This window comes from Gordionus sp. m RMFG-2023, chromosome 3 (genome assembly GCF_954871325.1).
Source record: "Gordionus sp. m RMFG-2023 chromosome 3, tfGorSpeb1-WG-v2, whole genome shotgun sequence".
NCBI lineage: Eukaryota > Metazoa > Nematomorpha > Gordioida > Chordodea > Parachordodidae > Gordionus > Gordionus sp. m RMFG-2023.
Genome location: NC_088777.1, coordinates 19,498,915 through 19,517,501, shown reverse-complemented (window position 1 = coordinate 19,517,501; position 18,587 = coordinate 19,498,915). Strand labels below are relative to the sequence as shown.

The following is an 18,587-nucleotide window of genomic DNA, read 5'->3' as shown; positions in this document are numbered from 1 at the left end:
AACTTTAAATGATATTTTTAACGCGTTTCTTAAATTTGAAAAATCTGATTTTGCCGGCATGTAGAGACAATTCTTTTATAGACTATACTATTAAAATTTTTCAGCTCATAATTCAAGTCTCAGCTTAATTATTTGAATAAAATAACTAGAAAAATATTTTTTAATAATATATTATAAAAAAAATACCTTTGGAATTCGTCGATATTCACGTATATCAGTATTTAAATAATATAATAGAGTATAATACCAGTATAATTTGTTTCTATAAATAAAATTTAGATAAAAGATAAATATTAGACTTTTCCAAATCGAAAGGAAAAAAAAATATACATATAATCATTTCAAATAAAATAGTAAAAATACAGAAGAGAATGGAGTTTTATAGTGCGTATATATTAGCAAAATAAATTTCATTTTTCATTGATAATTTTCAATTCTCTCCTAGCCTTTTCTTCAATCCGCCTAAAAAAAGTTCAAATATTTAATATAGTAATCATGAGATGAATTTTGGAAAAATATTCCCAGTTTTTGAACAAACACGTTTTGCTCAAATGTAAAATTTTTTAGACTTCTCAATATATTAAATTTAGGCCGAGTATGCCTTTTATTTTTTTATATAAAATATAAGCTTATTTTTTTAAAGAAACCGGTTCTACATTATTTAGAGAAAATAGGTAATTAAAATTGTATTCATCCTAAGTCAATTATGAATGCTGACTAGTCTTTATATACTTGTTTACTATTTTGCTTAAAGTTTTAAAGACTAATGCCATATTTTTTCCTATTCAGTATAACAAAATCTGTACATTTTGATCTTCCGATTAAATCAATTGCTAAACTTATCTCTATACTAACTACCCATCCCTCATTAGTTCTATAAAATTTGGTTATGCGCGGCATTCATTATATTATAATCAAATAAAATCTAACAAATACATCTTATGTAATTATTAATGTAGCAAATAAATTTGATAAAGCTTACCTTTCTCGATTGAAAGGCGTGAAAGTATCTAAAACTCGATCTAATTCGTCTTGATGTATGCTATCCTATAAATACCAAAAATTTATACCAATAATAATACAATCTGATATAATTATTGATCAATTAAACAAAAAACTGAAGTTATGCACCATTTTTTACGACTAGGTTTTGAAAAATTTAGTGATGTAAACAAAAAAAAAAGAATTCGTTCGCGTTTGACGTTCTTTCACAAAAAAAAAGTTTTCAAATTCGTGAGCGCATTCGTGTTCATTCAAATCTATAAATGTTTCTTTTTTTAAAGTGCCTTAAATATGATATTAATAAATGCCTAATAACACGATGTTAGCGGTTGAATTCAATATTTTATTCTGTGTAGTATAGTGTATATAAAAATATAAAACAATGACAAAATAATTATTCTGAAATAATTTCATTATTCAAAAATGTTTTGGAGTTCTTTTATTTATTTATGAAATTAAATTTTCAACAAAATGAATCATTAATTTATCATTATCTTCATCTTCACAAATCTGTCCTTCATGTCAAAAATTAGTATATATTAGATAAGATGGATGCTTACAAGTATATCGACCTCGTTCAGTCAGATGTCCACATTCTGACTTTGTTCCACTGTCCCTTATCAATCCATCGATTATTCCTTCAGAATTCTCTTCCACCTCTTCATAATTCAAACAGAATTCTCTTCCACCTCTTCATAATTCAAATTCCAGTTTTTCAATTTTTTTTCTTGACCATCCCAAACCAAATATCATTTCAAGGATCCCTAAAGGTGCAAGATGTTAGTTGCTAAATCTTTCGCTGATTGTCTATCCTCCCTATTGCTAAACTTTAGCAATGAGCATGAATGGCTAAAATTCCTATTCTATTGATATAATACCTTCAGGGTGCCTGACAAAACGTCACATAAATCCCTTACCCAGCAAGTCAAAGTTGCTGCCTCGATCAAGACTCCTCATCTTCTTAAATACAAAATGTGATTGCCTGTCATAAATAAAAGAAAACACTCACCAATTGAGATGAAGGCCAATCTGTTTTGCAAGAAAATTGACATGAATATAAAAGGTGCACTCAGATTGGTGTCCACACATGACTCTCTGGCTGAGCCTTCCATGGCCACTTATATAAAGCTCTGTCAAAAACACACCACAGCAAACATTATCCCAATTTCCCCTCAACCTCAATCAACATGTGCTTCTCTATTTACTTCTGAAGAAGTGAGGAAAGCTATCCTTTCCTTTCATCGTGATTCTGCCCATGGTCTTGATGGCATCCGCCCCATTTTTCTCCAGGACATCACTTCCCCCTCAACCTTCTCAAAAACTCCCATTCTTACTAAATTAACATCTCTGCAATAAAATTTTAAAAGTTGAAGTACCAAGCTTTGTTTCTCCTATCCTCTTCGGTGCTAGGCTAATTGCACTTCAAAAGCCCAATGATGATATCAACCAATTGCCATCGGTTCTACCTTTCGTCGTAGTTATAAGATGATATCTTCTCGAATAAAGCATGATGCTTCACGTCGCCCCTTCCAACTTGGTGTTGGGATCCCTGGTGACTGTAAAGCGGTTATATATATGACTAGATTACATTTAGAAAATCTACCCTCCAATGAATCTTTAGTCAAAATAGACTTCTCCAATGCCTACAATACACTCTCCCGGAATTCCTTCCTGAGTTCCACTGTTACTATTTTCCCTGGTTACACAAAATTCTTTCATTCTTGTTATCAACTGCTTTCCACCCTGAAATTTGATACTTATAAAAATCCATCCATTGAGGGCATACAACAGGGAGACCATTTAGGTTCCCTAAATCTAAATTCATCCCTATTAATTCATTCGAACCAAATTCAAGCAACTTCAAACTGACGACCCTTGATGGACTATATAACTTTATACTTCCTTCCTTCAGTCCACACTTGAAACACTTTTTGAAATGGCTGATTTATTTTCCCTTCTCCCCTCCAATAAAGTCGTCTTTTTCCTCTTGAAATTTTTTTTCACTATTCCTCGTATCCTATATGAGCTTCGATCATCTCCCATTTTTAAATTACCCATTCCTCTCTGAGTTTATGAAAGAAAATATTCTAAACCTTAAATTCGAAGAAATTGCATGGACACAAGCCTCTTTACCCACTAAGATAGGAGGACTTGGTATCAGATCTCCGTCCGATCTTGCCTTAACAGCCTTCATATCCAGTGTCTTTTAACAAAAAATATAGTAAATTCTCATTTGATAAAACCCGACTCTTCCTATAATGATCCTATCATCGAGTGGAAAACAAGAATTATTGCTGATCACCCTCTTCCTGAAACGAATAAGCAGAAGGACTAAGATAGGAATTATTAAAATCTGCGTTGAATCCCTCCTTTCTAGAATGCAATTATCTGACCGTCCTTTATTCTCCTCACTGCTTAATGGTTCCGGTCATGAGTTCCTCGAAGCTAATCTCTCAGTTAATTTGCAATTACAACTGAACCAAAATGAGCTCACTCATGCGAGTGGTATTCGTTTAAACTGCCTAATAACCCAACCCAACACATGTTCAGGATGCAGCAGTTCAGCCGCTTTGGGTAATGGAAGACATAGCATCCACTGTTCGTGTAAAGGTCGTATCGTTAGATATAATCTATGCAATTCAATCATCCTTAGAGCTTTGAGATCTGCTCAAATTCCCTCTATTCTTGAACCTTCCGGTCTTTTCACTTGGAGGTCCATTCTTGGTCTGGGATTATTCGTGTATTGATCCACATGTACCATCAAAGCAAACCCTTAACATTCTTGAGAAAAAGGTGTCACTTTAAATAGCTAAATATTCTGAAATTTCTCAAGAATACATATTCATACCCATCATTTTCATAACCCTTACAACTTTTGGGAAATGTGCTCTTTATTTTTTCAAGGAACTTGGCTCTCACATATGCAAACTTAAAGACTCGCCATAGTGATTCACAAGGCTAATTACATTAGCTTCATAGGCAGCCTCATCCCACAAGATGATTAGTTTTAACTTTAATACTTTTTAGGCCCTCCCCCTCCATTTTTTTTCTCTCTTTCTTCCTATTACTAATATATGTATATTGTTCATTGTATTTAATATGAAATATTATATATATTTGTTTATATGATAATAATTAATGTCGTTTTTTAAAAATTCCCTTTTTATATTACTAATTGTTTTGATATATACATATATGTTATTTTATAATATAATTACAAAATAATTTATATAAATTATATTTTAATATTTAGCAAATTAAAAAATTTATATTAATTTTTAAATTGTTCAAAATTTTGGTCCGATATCCAAGAGCGTTTCGTATTTAAAATGGATAGATACTAGGCAAAAATGCGTTTTACTGGAGTTGAAGTCGGTATTACGGAGTAGATGAACTTTAAATATTTGATGTTTTATCTGATGTAGGTCAACCGATACCGGTTCAAACTATTCCATGGTCAAATTTTATTTTCAAAGCGGTATGATGGTCCAGGCTGCCTTTATTTTATCTCTCAATTAAAATATTATTGATAAATCTTCTTTTAAATTGTCTACTAATTCATCGTATTTCAGATTGACATTTTTTTCCTGATTTTTATTCATTATAAGTTTTTATATAAATTTTTATCAAGTATTATATAAGCGCATTTTCGTTTAAAATAAAATAAATGTCTTTTTCTATGTTTTTTTAAATACAAATTTTATTTACCACGCGATCATTTACAACACTAGAAAAATAAAACCAATTCTGATGCGAGATTTAAAAATCTCATATAAAAGAACTTATTTTTCCCTTTCTTGATCTCTTATAAAATATATATTCTAAATTATATATATTTTTTTTTAAATAGAGTGAAATGAATGGACAATGTGATATTCGACTTACGTGTTTACTCTCGTTCGAAACTCGTGATAGACGTTTTTCTAAGAGTTCTTTTCTAAGGTTTTGCTTAGCTAATCTTTTTTTTTTCTTGTGCAAAGGATTGGCTTCAATTATCATTTCTTCCAATTCGAAAGTAGGATCGCAGTTTAATTGTTCTTTCTATCAATGAATAGAAAAATATTTCTTCGAAGATTTAAAATAAATGATAATTTTTAAAACCAATGGAAAATAACTTTGCGTATAATTTTATGCACAATAAGTGCGTTTTATGGGACCTTAAGATCAGAACTGTTGGTGGGAGTTTTAAAAATTGTAACCTTCTTGCTTTAACGTGGTGACACTACTCGTTCAAATCTAAATAAGTTTCATACTTTTAAACCAATCTGGAATCTTCAAAGTATAAGTTATTTATTTAATATATAAATTTTTAAAACATTCGTTTTTTAGAAAAATTAATTTGATCATAGCGTGATAGGTTGTCCAGCATATGTTGTTAGTTGGTCCACCATTAAATATAAAAATAATTTTTTTTGATATTATTATAATACTAGAGACTTTAAAGAATATTAATTTACCGATAGTATTGTAATATGTAATAATTAGGAAATAAAATTTAACTCCGGGATTTTTACAAATTTTTGTAAAAATAAATCATTTAAAGCAGGGTTAGCATGTCGGTCAATTGACCGGCCAAATACTATAAAATATTGGCGAAATATTTTGATATAATTAACTAGTATGCATTAAAAGCATGTTTATCAATTTTATTAGGTTAAAATTTATTTAAAAATATATTTGTATCATAAAGGAAATTATAATTATTATACATTAAAATTTAATATTTCATGGTTTATTTTTTAAAATAAATTTAAATTTTATTTAATATCCGAGTATAAATTTTATTAATTCTCATTTATTTTACTTCCACTTGCTACATTTGAATTTATAAATTAATTTTAGAGGTTCAGTTTTTCCGGTGCAAGTGGAATCTACAAATGCAAATGATGGTATATCAAGATTAAAAACCATATTAATCGAACTAGAATATTAAAATTGAACATCTTATTTTTATCAGAAGTTAAATAATATATATTGATTTCGTTATTTTAGGATAAATCGAAATCCAATTGATATGAACATTAAATCTCAAAATCGATAGTAATCATCTAAGGCCTACATTAAAGAATTTAAACTTAAAATCAGCCATCTCCCACTCTTAAAGTAATTAAATTATACTGTAGTTCTAGGGCATAGGCTTTTGTTTTGCCCAACTCTTCTTTTATGAGTCTAAGGACGTTTAAATAACAGTTCTCGGACTATTGTGCGTACAAGTACGTGCGGCTTGCCCACAAACGCGTAGAGGGCTACTCGTTTTTATTTTTTTCACCCAAATTAATTTTGTTCCAGTTAGATGGAAATGAGGAATTTAGCGTAGCTCTGTTGAATCTTTAACGTCAGAGGGCATAAGTGCTATAAATAACGTATCATATCATTAATTTTCTTTATAGTTGTTGTGGTCAGATTTACAAAATAATCTATTCAATTCTGGTAAAAAGTTATATATTATATTATATTTTATATAATATTAAGCCAAATTATTGAAATAATTAAGATTGATTAACTTTACAATAATCAAAATCTTTTATAGTTAAATTTTAATATATTAGGGATTATGGTCAAACCAAAGCATCTTTGGAAACATTTTCAGGAAGTATGTAATGAAAGCCGTATGCAGGTTTTACAAGATGTCCTATATTACCCACGTTGATAGAATGGTCAAGCTTCAGTAAACAGCTGTACTATGTGCCCTGTCATAATTAAGGAAAAATTTTATTCAAATTCCAAAATATAAATCTAGACAAAAAATCACACAAATGTAATTTGTAATACTTCGAGCTCTGATGAAGAATTGGGTGAAATTAGTGAAAATAATTATCAAATTGACTTGTGACTCAAGAAAATTTGATTCCATTATCTCTGATCAATCTACAAGCAAGGCGATTAAATTTAAATCACAATCTTGTACAACCGGTTTTATAGGTAGAAAGAATCCCAAAGAAATGAGCTCGATCACTGGTTTACAAAGGGTGTATATGCGAGCAATTTACCTTTCCACATCACTGAAAATCCCTAAATCCAAAATATTTTTTAAAAAAAATTACGTTCTATTTATACTTTACCCATGCGAAGGCAGCTGGCTGGATATCTTCTAGACAAAGCGTCAGGAGATATGGAGGCGAGAGTTGCAGATATAATAGATAAAGTTCCACACTTATCAATTGTATCAGGTGTGCATCAGAAAAGTGAGTATTATTAATTTTATGGTGATGACGCCTGTTCCAGTGAATTGAATCCGGTAAAAGTATATTCTTTAGTTACTGATAATGCCGCTAACTTGAAAGCAGCCTGAAGAATTCTAAAAGCTGAATCTATTTATAATCATTGATTTCTGCAAAAAAAAATTTTCAGGCCAATGTCTAGCCCATTTAAAATTAAAAAATTTTCAAGCATTTCTATTTTAAATTTTATCCAATATGATTTCCATCACAAATTTAAATTTTGATATTTCTTGTTGATTGATTTAAATTTGAATAGTTAATTTTAGTTTTATTTGAATATTGTTTATTTTATATATTAACTATTTAAGTTGTTCAATTAACTTTTTATATTTATATATATATATAATGTTTTTTAGATGAAAAATATATAGTAATAAATTTGATTTAAATTTAAATAGTAATAGTTGAAATAAGTCCTTACTTTTATTTCTTTTATGGTGCCCCGGTTACGGTGGTACGTTTTTCGTTTTAAATTAAATTTAAATGATAAAAGTTTTAAAAAAAATTTAAAAAATATCCTTACCTTGAATTCTTTTGTTAAAAATAAAAAGTAAACGAATTACTTATCAAATTCGTCGTTCGATATTGGAGATGATAAAAGGACAAATAAAATTTTTTGACTTTTCTTTTCGATAGTCAAAATTTTATCCAAATTTACAAAATTATAAAAAGGTAAAAAAAATAAAAAATAAAATAGAGTATATATATATATAAATAAAGGAGTTATATGATAAAAAATATTTTTTCGTCTAAATCTTTCAATTTTTACGTCGTGATGTTTTGTTTTAAAACTTATGATATACCTCAATACGTTATTATTGATGAAATGTTGAAAGAAATGGGTATATGTAAAGAATTTTCTTATGTACGTGATAATAGGACGAACGAAATTGTTTTTTATTTTAAATCTTTACGAAAAATGATTGATGCATATATGTCTCTAAATGGAAAACCCTATATTCTTGATGACAATAATTTTATTTTTATATTTTGTAAAATTATTGAATATTAAAATTTAAATATCTTTATGCTCTACATATTTGACATTATATTTATAGGGTAAAGAAAATTTTTCCCTATATTTCATTATTAAATATAAATTTACGCAATATTTAACTTATAGAATATCAATAAATTTTTTTCTAAAAACTTAGTCACGAATTAGTATTAAATTTTTCACAGACAAATTATATTGAAACTTAGCGGATTAAATCCTCTTTACGAATTCGAATTAGAATTTTTATAGATAAACTATTAAAACTTAGTGGACCATATTCTCTTGATTAAAATTTTTAGACAACTTAAATTTTATTTTAATGAACTACAATGTTTTGCTTTTACGATTTTAAATATTGAAAGTTTACTTTACTCAAATAAAATTATATCATGGACGAAAAATTAACTCTTACACACACTCAATATGTTCCTAAATTTCCCAAGTTATCAGGAAAATTATCTGAGACTTACCTTAACTTAATAGAAACATACTTTGAAGGACATATTGAGTCAGACTCATCTAAAGTTAGGACACTACTATGCAGCTTACCAATTGAGATTGTAGACCAAGTTACGTCGATATGTTCTAAAGCACAGTTAAAAGATTTTAATATTGTTTTTGGTAAATTGAAACTGTTAATTCCAAGTGAGGACATTAATGTAAATATAAAGAACTTTAATTTAGCGGTACAAGGTGCCGAGGAGTCCTTCCATACTTTTTATTTTAGAATTTCAAAACTTCATAAAAAATGCGATTTTGATAACGATACAAGAATGATTGAGAAATTAATAACTTGTTCTTTAAATGATAATATTAGAAGGAAGTTAAATAAACATAAGCACGAAGGTTTAGATAAGATGATGAAATTAGGAGTGGAGTTAGATGGCAGCAATATTAAACCAGACGTTAGCGATACAAATTATGTAGACAATAATAAAAAATTGGATAAAAATAAAAAGTTTTACAATTTAAACATGGATAAAATACCATGCAAAAGTACTTTTAGTAATAATGAGAATAATTCTAATGATTATGAACGTAATAATTTAATTATAATGGACGTAACATTCATAAGGAAAATTTTGATTTTAAGAAGAGAAATTATAATGATTTTAGGCCTAATTATAGTGCTAGCCGAAACTATCAAAACAATATTTTTCGAGATAGTGAGGGTAACTCTAGAAATTTTCGTAATAACCATCTTCGAATAACAATTCAAACTATTACGGAAGAAACTCCATGTGGCACAACAACAATAATGCAAACAATTATAATAGAAACAATGCCTGGCAATACAATAACAATTCAAACAATTATGGTAGAGGTACTTGGCAAAACAATAATTATAATGGGAGAAACAATTCCTGGTCTTACAACAATCAAAGAAATCAGAGTCAATATAATAATCGATATGGTTATCAATATCAATCCTATAATAACAACAATAATGGAGAAAATAATGCGTGGAAAAATTATAATCAAAATATTAATCAAAGAAAACCATTACAATATAATGACGTGAATCAAAGTAACATCAATTGTAACATGAACATTGAAGAGATTGTTGAAGAAAAATATAACCCTACACAAAATAATAATGGTAGTGATTTTAATATCAACAATTTAACTGAGTTTAAACTTAATGATAATGCGTTCTAGACCACTTTAAAAGTAAATGATGCTGTTGTTACTATGCAGGTTGATACGGGATCCAAGTTTACAATTATACCTCATGATATGGCTAAACAAATAGGTATTAAAGATCTTAAAAAGTCCACTCTACAGCTCACAGCTTATGATGGAAACTTAATCAAGATTATTGGCGTCACTCAAGTTAAAGTAACCTACGAAGGTATCACCAAACACTTGCAAGCCGTGATCGTTAAATCTAATAAAAATGCGTTATTGGGACGTATGTGGATTAATGCCTTTAGTAATATTTTGAACAAGTTTATAGCAAACATTGATACCAACTATGAAGATAAAATAAAGAAATTAATAAAAGATTGCGAACCTAAACAGACTAAAAAACCGATCAATAAAAGGAATGTCAAGATATATCTACGTAACGACGCCAAACCGAAAATCATACCACCTAGACGGTTACCTTATTCAAAGATAGACGCTGTTACTAGAGAACTTATGAGATGGATAGGAGATGGAATCATTGAGCCGGTAACAGATGTCCGATGGGCAAGTCCGATAACCGCTGTCTACAAGGATAATGGGAGCGTTAGGGTTTGCGTAGACTTCAAAGACACTGTCAACCCAGCCCTTGAGGACTTCAGATACCCACTTCCAAGAATAAATGATCTTATCGCTAAGCTCAAGGAAGGGAAGAAGTTCACCAAGATAGATTTCAAGGATGCGTTCCTACAAATTCCCATCGATGAAACCTGCAGAGACATATTAACTATATCTACACACAGGGGGTACTACCGGTTTACCAGACTTCCTTTTGGGTTAAAGACTTCATCTGCGATTTTTCAACAAATTATGGATCAAATTTTCAGTGACATGAAAGATGTCATATTTTATATTGATGATCTACTAATTACGGGAAGTAGTGGTTCATTTCAACAACATAAAGAAGGTTTTTGAAAGAATACTATCTCATGGTTTAGTGCCTAATTTTGCAAAAAGATTATTTTTCAAAAAAAGTCTAAGGTTCTTAGGACACGACATCGACGCCAAGGGGATCCACGCCAACCATGATAAGATCGAGGCGATCGTTAAAATGCCGGAACCAAAATCAGCCGCGGAATTGTCAACGTTTCTAGGTATGGCCGGGTACTACAGAAAATTTTTGAACAACTTCGCTGAAATAGCTGATCCTTTATACAAGATTGTTAACAAAGAAAAATGGGAGTGGAATTTAGAACACTCCAAAAGTTTTGATGATCTAAAGACATTGATTAGTCTTCCTCCAGCTTTGACGTACTTTAATCCTGAACTACCTATCGGAATTGCGACTGATGCATCTAAAAGAGGTTTAGGAGCTGTTTTGTTTCACACTGAAAAAGATGGCAAAGAAAAACCGATAGCTTTTGCATCAAGAACTTTAGCAAAATCTGAAACAAATTATACCAATATTGAGCGTGAAGCTTTGGCCATTATGTTTGCTATCAAGAGATTTCAAGAATACTTGATAGGGACTAAGTTCACTATTATAACGGATCACAAGCCGCTAATCCATATTTTCACCAAAGGGCTCAAAGATAATAGCACCATGTCATTAAGGTTACAGAAGTGGAGTATAATTTTGGGGGGTTACGACTTTAACATCAGATATAAAGCTGGTAAATACAATGTTGTTCCCGATTGCCTCTCAAGACTACCACAAGTAATTGATGATGACGTTATTGATGATATCGCGATTATAAATGACTTTGGCGATATACCTCTTAGTTTTGACCGAATACGTGATGAAACATCCAAAGATTTTGAATTATCTCAAGTTATGAATGACATAAGAAATAATGTGCCTATCCAAAATAAAATTTATGAAAATATTGAACAAGAACTAAGTATCATTAAAGATTGTCTGTACAAAAGCGACAAAATAATAATTCCGTCAAGTCTGAGAAAGAACATACTGAAGGCGTTACACGAAGGTCATTTGGGAGCAGGTAAAATTAAATCCTTAGCCAAAGATCGTATGTGGTGGTCTGGTATGGTCAACAACATTGATTTGGAAGTCAAAAGTTGCGATGATTGTAATATTTATCATGACAATCCAAAGAAAATACAAAATCCATGGGTAGCAGCAACTAAACCATTTGAAAGGATACACATAGATTATGCGGGTCCGTTTTTTACAAAGAATTGGTTAATAATCGTTGATGCTTACAGTAAATTTCCGGTTATAGTTCCGGTAAAGAGTATTACGACTGAATTCACGTTAAAGGAAATTTATAAAACTATTTCACTATTTGGTATACCTGAAACCATTGTTACAGATAATGGTACCAATTTCACGAGCAAAGATTTTGAAAAATTTTGTAGCAATTATGGTATAAAACATGTACTAACGTCGGCCTACCATCAGCAATCTAATGGACAAGCTGAACGTATGGTGAGAACATTTAAAGCTCATATGAAAAGAAACATAAGGATTGGCTTAGAAACTGCGCTGGACAGATTTTTGTTCAACTATAGAAACACGCCGAATGACACTACGGGAGTTACACCGTCCAAAAGAATGTTTAACCGCGACATTAGAATAAAGTGGGATTTATTAAAACCTTTGGAGGATAAAGTTGGTGAAGTCTTCATGTCGTTACCACGAAATCGAACTTTTAATAGAGGAGACTATGTTTGGTATAAGAAACAGGGTGATGATACGTGGTGCAAAGGCAGCATCAAGCTTAAAGAGAGTAACACCATGTTTCAAGTTTATACTGATAAAGGGATAGTAAGTAGGCATATTGATCAGTTAAGGAAAAGAGAATGTTACAATAGTTTAAAATATTATGAAATTGACCCTAAAAATTCCTCTAAGGGGGGAAGTGTGGACACAAAGAATGAGATTAAGATACCAATTACTAGACCAATAAGAATTAAAAATAAACCTGATTACTTAAAAGATTACGTGCTTAAAATTTAAATATAAAACGCAAAAAATATAAAACGCTAAAAATATAAAACGCATAAAACGCTAAAAGTATAAAACGCTATGATTAACTTAACACCTAAAAAATAATATAATAATCATCATGATTTATCATTCCTTATTTTGGATTTTATTCCTTATTCCTTAAATTATCATTCCTTATTACATATTTTATTGTTCCGAAATTCAAAATTTTATTCGTGCATATTATTCATACATTTGATTTGATCAACTATTCCAAATTATATATTCCGATTTATTCCAAATTCCAATATTCAACTGGATTAATTATGAAACATGATAATAACAATTTTGAGAAATGTGAACAACATACGATAAGGATATCAAACCAACGATAACGTTCAACGATTTTATCAAACCTACGCAATTGATTCAAGCCTACAATAAACGTACAAACTCACGCAACTCTAATAAACGATTTTATCAAACCTACGTGATAGAATCAAGCCTACGAGAACATTTGAGACTTATGCGCGAACCAAGATGAAACCGAGTAAACGGGAAAAAACTTTTGGGACAACAAGCTCTTGATGACTGCTGAGAAGAAGATTAGTTCTTTGTAGAAGAGGGGGAATGTTGATTGATTTAAATTTGAATAGTTAATTTTAGTTTTATTTGAATATTGTTTATTTTATATATTAACTATTTAAGTTGTTCAATTAACTTTTTATATTTATATATATATAATGTTTTTTAGATGAAAAATATATAGTAATAAATTTGATTTAAATTTAAATAGTAATAGTTGAAATAAGTCCTTACTTTTATTTCTTTTATTTCTAATACATGCTCACGGTATATATTGCAACAATTTTACCTCTTTTTCTACTAAATTTTAATATTTATAGAAAATTTATTAATAAAGTATTTAGTACTATACACACAAACTAAATAATTACCCTTCAACCCCGTCAGCTAGTTTGGTAATAAACGGAAGAATTTTAAAAATATCAGCTATTAATTAATATATATATAATTAATATTTTAAATTTAATTATATTTAAGTTGGTGCATGCTTAAAACATACGACTTTGAAACGCGAGATTTGTGGTTCGACTCTCGAAGAGAGCAAAAAAATAACATTACACTATATAGTCTACTTAAATTTTAAATACATAAGAAGATACGAAAACGATCATGTTTTGATTATGGAGATTATATATATTAGATATGTATACAAAATTAAGTTGATATTGGCGTAAAAAACATTTTTTGACCGGTCAAATATCCGTCAATTGACCGAAACGTATTTGACTGGTCAAATGCACAACCCTGATTTAAAATATACTATAACAAAAATTAATATTTAAAATTGATAAATTTAAATATTCATTTAAAATTTTTTTGATTTTTTTAAATTAAGATAAAAAAGATAAATATGCAATAATTAACAGGACCAAAATTCCTAGGACCAACTATCAACATGCCCTCTAATTTTATAAATGTCATTAATCATATTAATCTGATTTATAATTCTGAAAAAATGTTAAATTAAAAAAATAGCATTTAATTTTAAAGCTTTATTAAAATCTAAAGAAAAAGTTTGCCTTACCTTGATATGCTAATGCAAACTTTTACCTTCATAAAAATTAATAGAATAACTATTTTTCAATTTTTTTTAAAAAAATGATGTATGGCATAATTAGCTGTATTAAATTTAAATTTCTAATTTTATATCATAGTATTTTAGAAATAAATTGGAATGGACTAATGCTCTCTGTCCCCAATGTGCCCCCGTCTCTCCTACTCTCTTAATCAATAAGACTGATACTATATAGTTATTAAAACATGGTAGTGTAGTTTAAAGCGACTTTAATCTCAATTGAATTAACCTCAAATAAACCAAAAAACTAAAGAAAGATTTCAATTAAATTAATAATTTGAAGATGGAAGATATTATTTAATCAAAAAAAGCATTAACTTATAAAGATAATAATGTAAACCTAAATAATTTATATCTGAGAGACCATTTAAATTTTTTTTTAATTCTAATGCAGGTTCGTATCTAGGGTAAGAAAATCGAAAAAAGTTTTCCACCCTCCCCCCTCCTTTTCTCTCAGAAGTTTCTAAATTTGAGGTAAAATAATTTTCCTATTCCTTCATTCCCTTAAGCCTTCTTTTTAAAACAATTATTTAAAAATTATTCACTCCTGTTTAACTTAACTGTTAAAAAGATTAAAGAAATTTAATTATATTATGAACTAATTCTAAGTAGAATAAGACAATTTAATAATGTATAAAAGAAGTTGCTAAGAATTTACTGATGGTGCAAAGGATGGTTTAATTTTTTTGTTGTATATGGCTTGAAAGTTCATATGGTTAACGTATGGCTGTTCTTTAAGCATTTTCAAGAAATGGATTCTTTCGTTAGGATTAAAGGCTAAAAGCTGTTTTAAAATAAAATTTATTCTTTTTTAATGAATAGAAATAAGATAATAACTCGTTTAGCGTCATTTCCATTTCGTAATGAGACACTTCATTACTCTGAGAGGTCTGCAAATGGCAAAATTCTCATAGGTTTTTGCCCGACCCGACCTGGGGATTATCAATCTATACATATTAAGTAGAACTATCCCATTCAATCGATTTTTTGATGTCGTACATCTGAGATATTAATAAAAATGAAAAGGTCTTCATGTTTGTGCTTGTAAAAATTGCATTGTTGCCAAAATATACAGTTATTTCAATATATTTGGGAAAAACTCCAAAATATATTTTAAAATATATATGCTTCCATAGCGTTCTTAGAATATTAGCTACTAAAATTAATCTTTCGTACCGACATTTAGATTCTAAAATTAATTGGTCTTCAGATATATTTATATCTAATGAATAAAATGAGCTAAATATTTAATTTATTTTATATCAGGATTTAACATATCCTCAGAAAAATTTCTAGGTAATAGTATTTGTAAACTGGATAGAGATATTAGATGAATCATAAATCGTTTATTAATTTGAACCAAAAATGTATCCAAAAGCAGAATAAAAACTTTTATATTATATTAATCTTCTATTGAGTCCACGTTGATATTGAATGATGTGTTTGTCTAGGTGGCAAATCTCAAAATCATATAATTTCACTTTCGCATTGACAATCAAAAATCTCGTGAATTATCTTTTAGTCTTATAAGCTTGTAACATAAAAGTATTCGCAATTCTCATAATCTCAACCAAATCCATATCAGAGACTTTCATGGGCCGGGCCGGGCGGTCCAAACCCGGCTATTTTTCAGTGGGACTAGGTTTTTGAAATCTTTTAATGACCTTGGGCCTAATATTTTTTGATTTAAATTTAGCTTATTTAAAACAGTTTCTAATTTAAGAAAATATTGCAATTTTTTTCTTCTAATAATAAGAAATTATAGTATTGTAAACAAAATAATTGCCTAAATATAAATCGTGAAGATCTCTGATATAGCTATGCGCCTGAGATTTCTAAATTATGAGTTTCTCGCATTATTATTTATATTAAATTTTAAGCTGAAATATAAGTTATGATAATAAAATTTATGATGATCTTTAGAGTAGTATACATTTACAGGAAATATGAGAAATTGCTTTAAAAAAAGTTATTAAATAACTTCATACACAACTATGTATACTTAATTTTTATTCTTTTATATTTCATATTTTGTAGAGACGTAGAGTGTTGTCCCTATTATAGCTTGGCAATATAAAGCTTTAAAAATTTCCAAAGCGTGGATAAAACACTGGAATAGGTTATGAGTAACATGATGCCCGCCTTCTACAAATTTTTTTATCCGAGTCTCCAAATAAAAATTATATTTATTCGATAATCTTATATTGAAACGGAAAACAAGGTGTAAAGGGCATCGCTTTTATAAAGTGGATAATATAATAAAGTGTAGCATTATAAAATTTTTGTTACAAATTTAGAGCTATTAATTAAATGACAGAGACGTATCGAGTTATTAAGTGTCTAGTTACAAAACCCTAAGTCGTAACACCTAAAAGTAGCTGCATCTATAAATATCTAAATTATAGTTTGATTATTTTTAATGATATTCTTTCTTAACTATTCTTTTTTTTAAGATTTGCGAGTTGACGAAATTTAGGATAAAATAATAATTTATATTCACTTTTTTCATCAAGTTGATCATGCCGATTTTGGTGTACGAAAAATAGGCGACTTCTGTTGTTTGTATAACATTGTAAATTTGTTGTATAGTCATATCGGAAGTTATTTCAAATGGTCTCTAGGATAAATTGTGAATTTTTTTTTCAAACTTGGTCATTTAATAATAAGAGTTTAAAACATTCGATAATTTAAAAAAAAATTTGCAACAACGTAAAAGAAACATGTCTTAACTAGAGTAATCTATATTAAACATAATAAATATAATAAAAAGTTAATAAATAAAATAAAAAGTGAGCTAGATATTTTTTAGAGAGTATGTAATTAAGAATATATTGAATGTTACTTTTTTATATAAAATCTCGTAGGCACAAATGCCCAAAGACCACCAATCGACATTGTAACTATACCCACATCCTTCGCATAAGGCACATTTGAATATTTCAGGGGCTATATATAAGGCCAGGTAATAAATAATTATCAAAAGTTGAAATTTTATAGATTACAAATAAACCAATGACTTGTAAAACGGCACAGGTGAAACTAGAGTGTCGAACATTTTAATATAGAAGTTAGAATTAGGTTCAGCGAAATTATTTTTTTTAAGGTTTAAGTTCAGTTCAGGTTAAGGAATTAAATTTTTATTAAGGTTTAGGCTTTAATTAAACTTTAATGAAGGTTTATAAAAGTTCAGTAATTATTATATTATAGGGTGCCCATATATAGCTTCATTAATAATTTCAATAGTATTTTGTGAAAAATATATAGGAATAAAGCACAATTTTGCATTAAAATATTGTTAATTTTTATATGTATATAAAATTATGATAACACCACACAATTAATCCTTTAATATATTTTTGTCCACTCTTGCTCTCGCTAATAATAAATTTAAATCCTGGAAATACTCTTTCAAGTAAAACTTGTGTAGCTGGGGCAGACATGGCTATTCTGCTAATAGATAGAGTTCGGGTTGCTCAAATTTTCTTTCCCAATATACAAGAATATCGGTGGTTTTATTCTGTACGATCCTTTAAAAGAATATATAATAGTACTTATTAATCGTTGTTTTGTATTGTGTGACATTTTGACTTTAATTATTTTCTTATATTTTTAGGATTCAAAATCGTTGTCTGAGTAGGGATATATTTTGAATTGAACTAATCGAAGGAGTGAGTTGTATATCCTCAAGTGCTTCAACTACATGCCAAGTTTGTATAAGATGTTTTTTAATCTTGTTATTTTCTTCATCTTATAATATTTGATTTAGAATCAAGATATAGACATGCACAGAATATGCCATTTTTAGCTTTATCTTTCTTGATTCTGAAGAAATTGGCAAATATGTATTAACTTTTTTTATTTTTATCGTAGAATATAAGAGAGATAAATAGAAATTATCTTATGTGCTATTTTTTTAACAAAAATTATAATTATTTTTATTTTTAAAAAATAATGATCATAATTAAATATTCAAGAGCGATAAGATAATAATAAAATATAATATTATAGATTACATTCTTTAATATTTGAGAATCTATATGGATCTGTTAAACTGGTATATAAACGGCGAAGGTTCGGTTAGCTCCTATATTTTCAAAAAAAAAGTTCAGTTTGGGTTATTAAAAAATATTA

At 28.7% G+C, this 18,587-nt stretch overlaps 1 protein-coding gene across 1 annotated transcript in view; it reads right to left on the bottom strand.

Moving 5' to 3' along the window:
• Positions 1-202: 202 nt before the first annotated feature.
• The window catches only part of LOC135927617 (serine/threonine-protein kinase 32A-like), a 36,130-nt gene continuing 17,745 nt past the window's right edge, over positions 203-18,587 (bottom strand). The window contains exons 6-11 of the mRNA XM_065463724.1: positions 17,299-17,402; positions 16,957-17,073; positions 15,115-15,240; positions 4,888-5,043; positions 983-1,047; positions 203-462 (exon numbers count right to left, since the gene is read on the bottom strand). Of these exons, the coding sequence (XP_065319796.1) occupies positions 411-462; positions 983-1,047; positions 4,888-5,043; positions 15,115-15,240; positions 16,957-17,073; positions 17,299-17,402 (620 nt within the window). The 3' untranslated portion in view covers positions 203-410. The remainder of the gene's footprint in view (positions 463-982; positions 1,048-4,887; positions 5,044-15,114; positions 15,241-16,956; positions 17,074-17,298; positions 17,403-18,587) is intronic.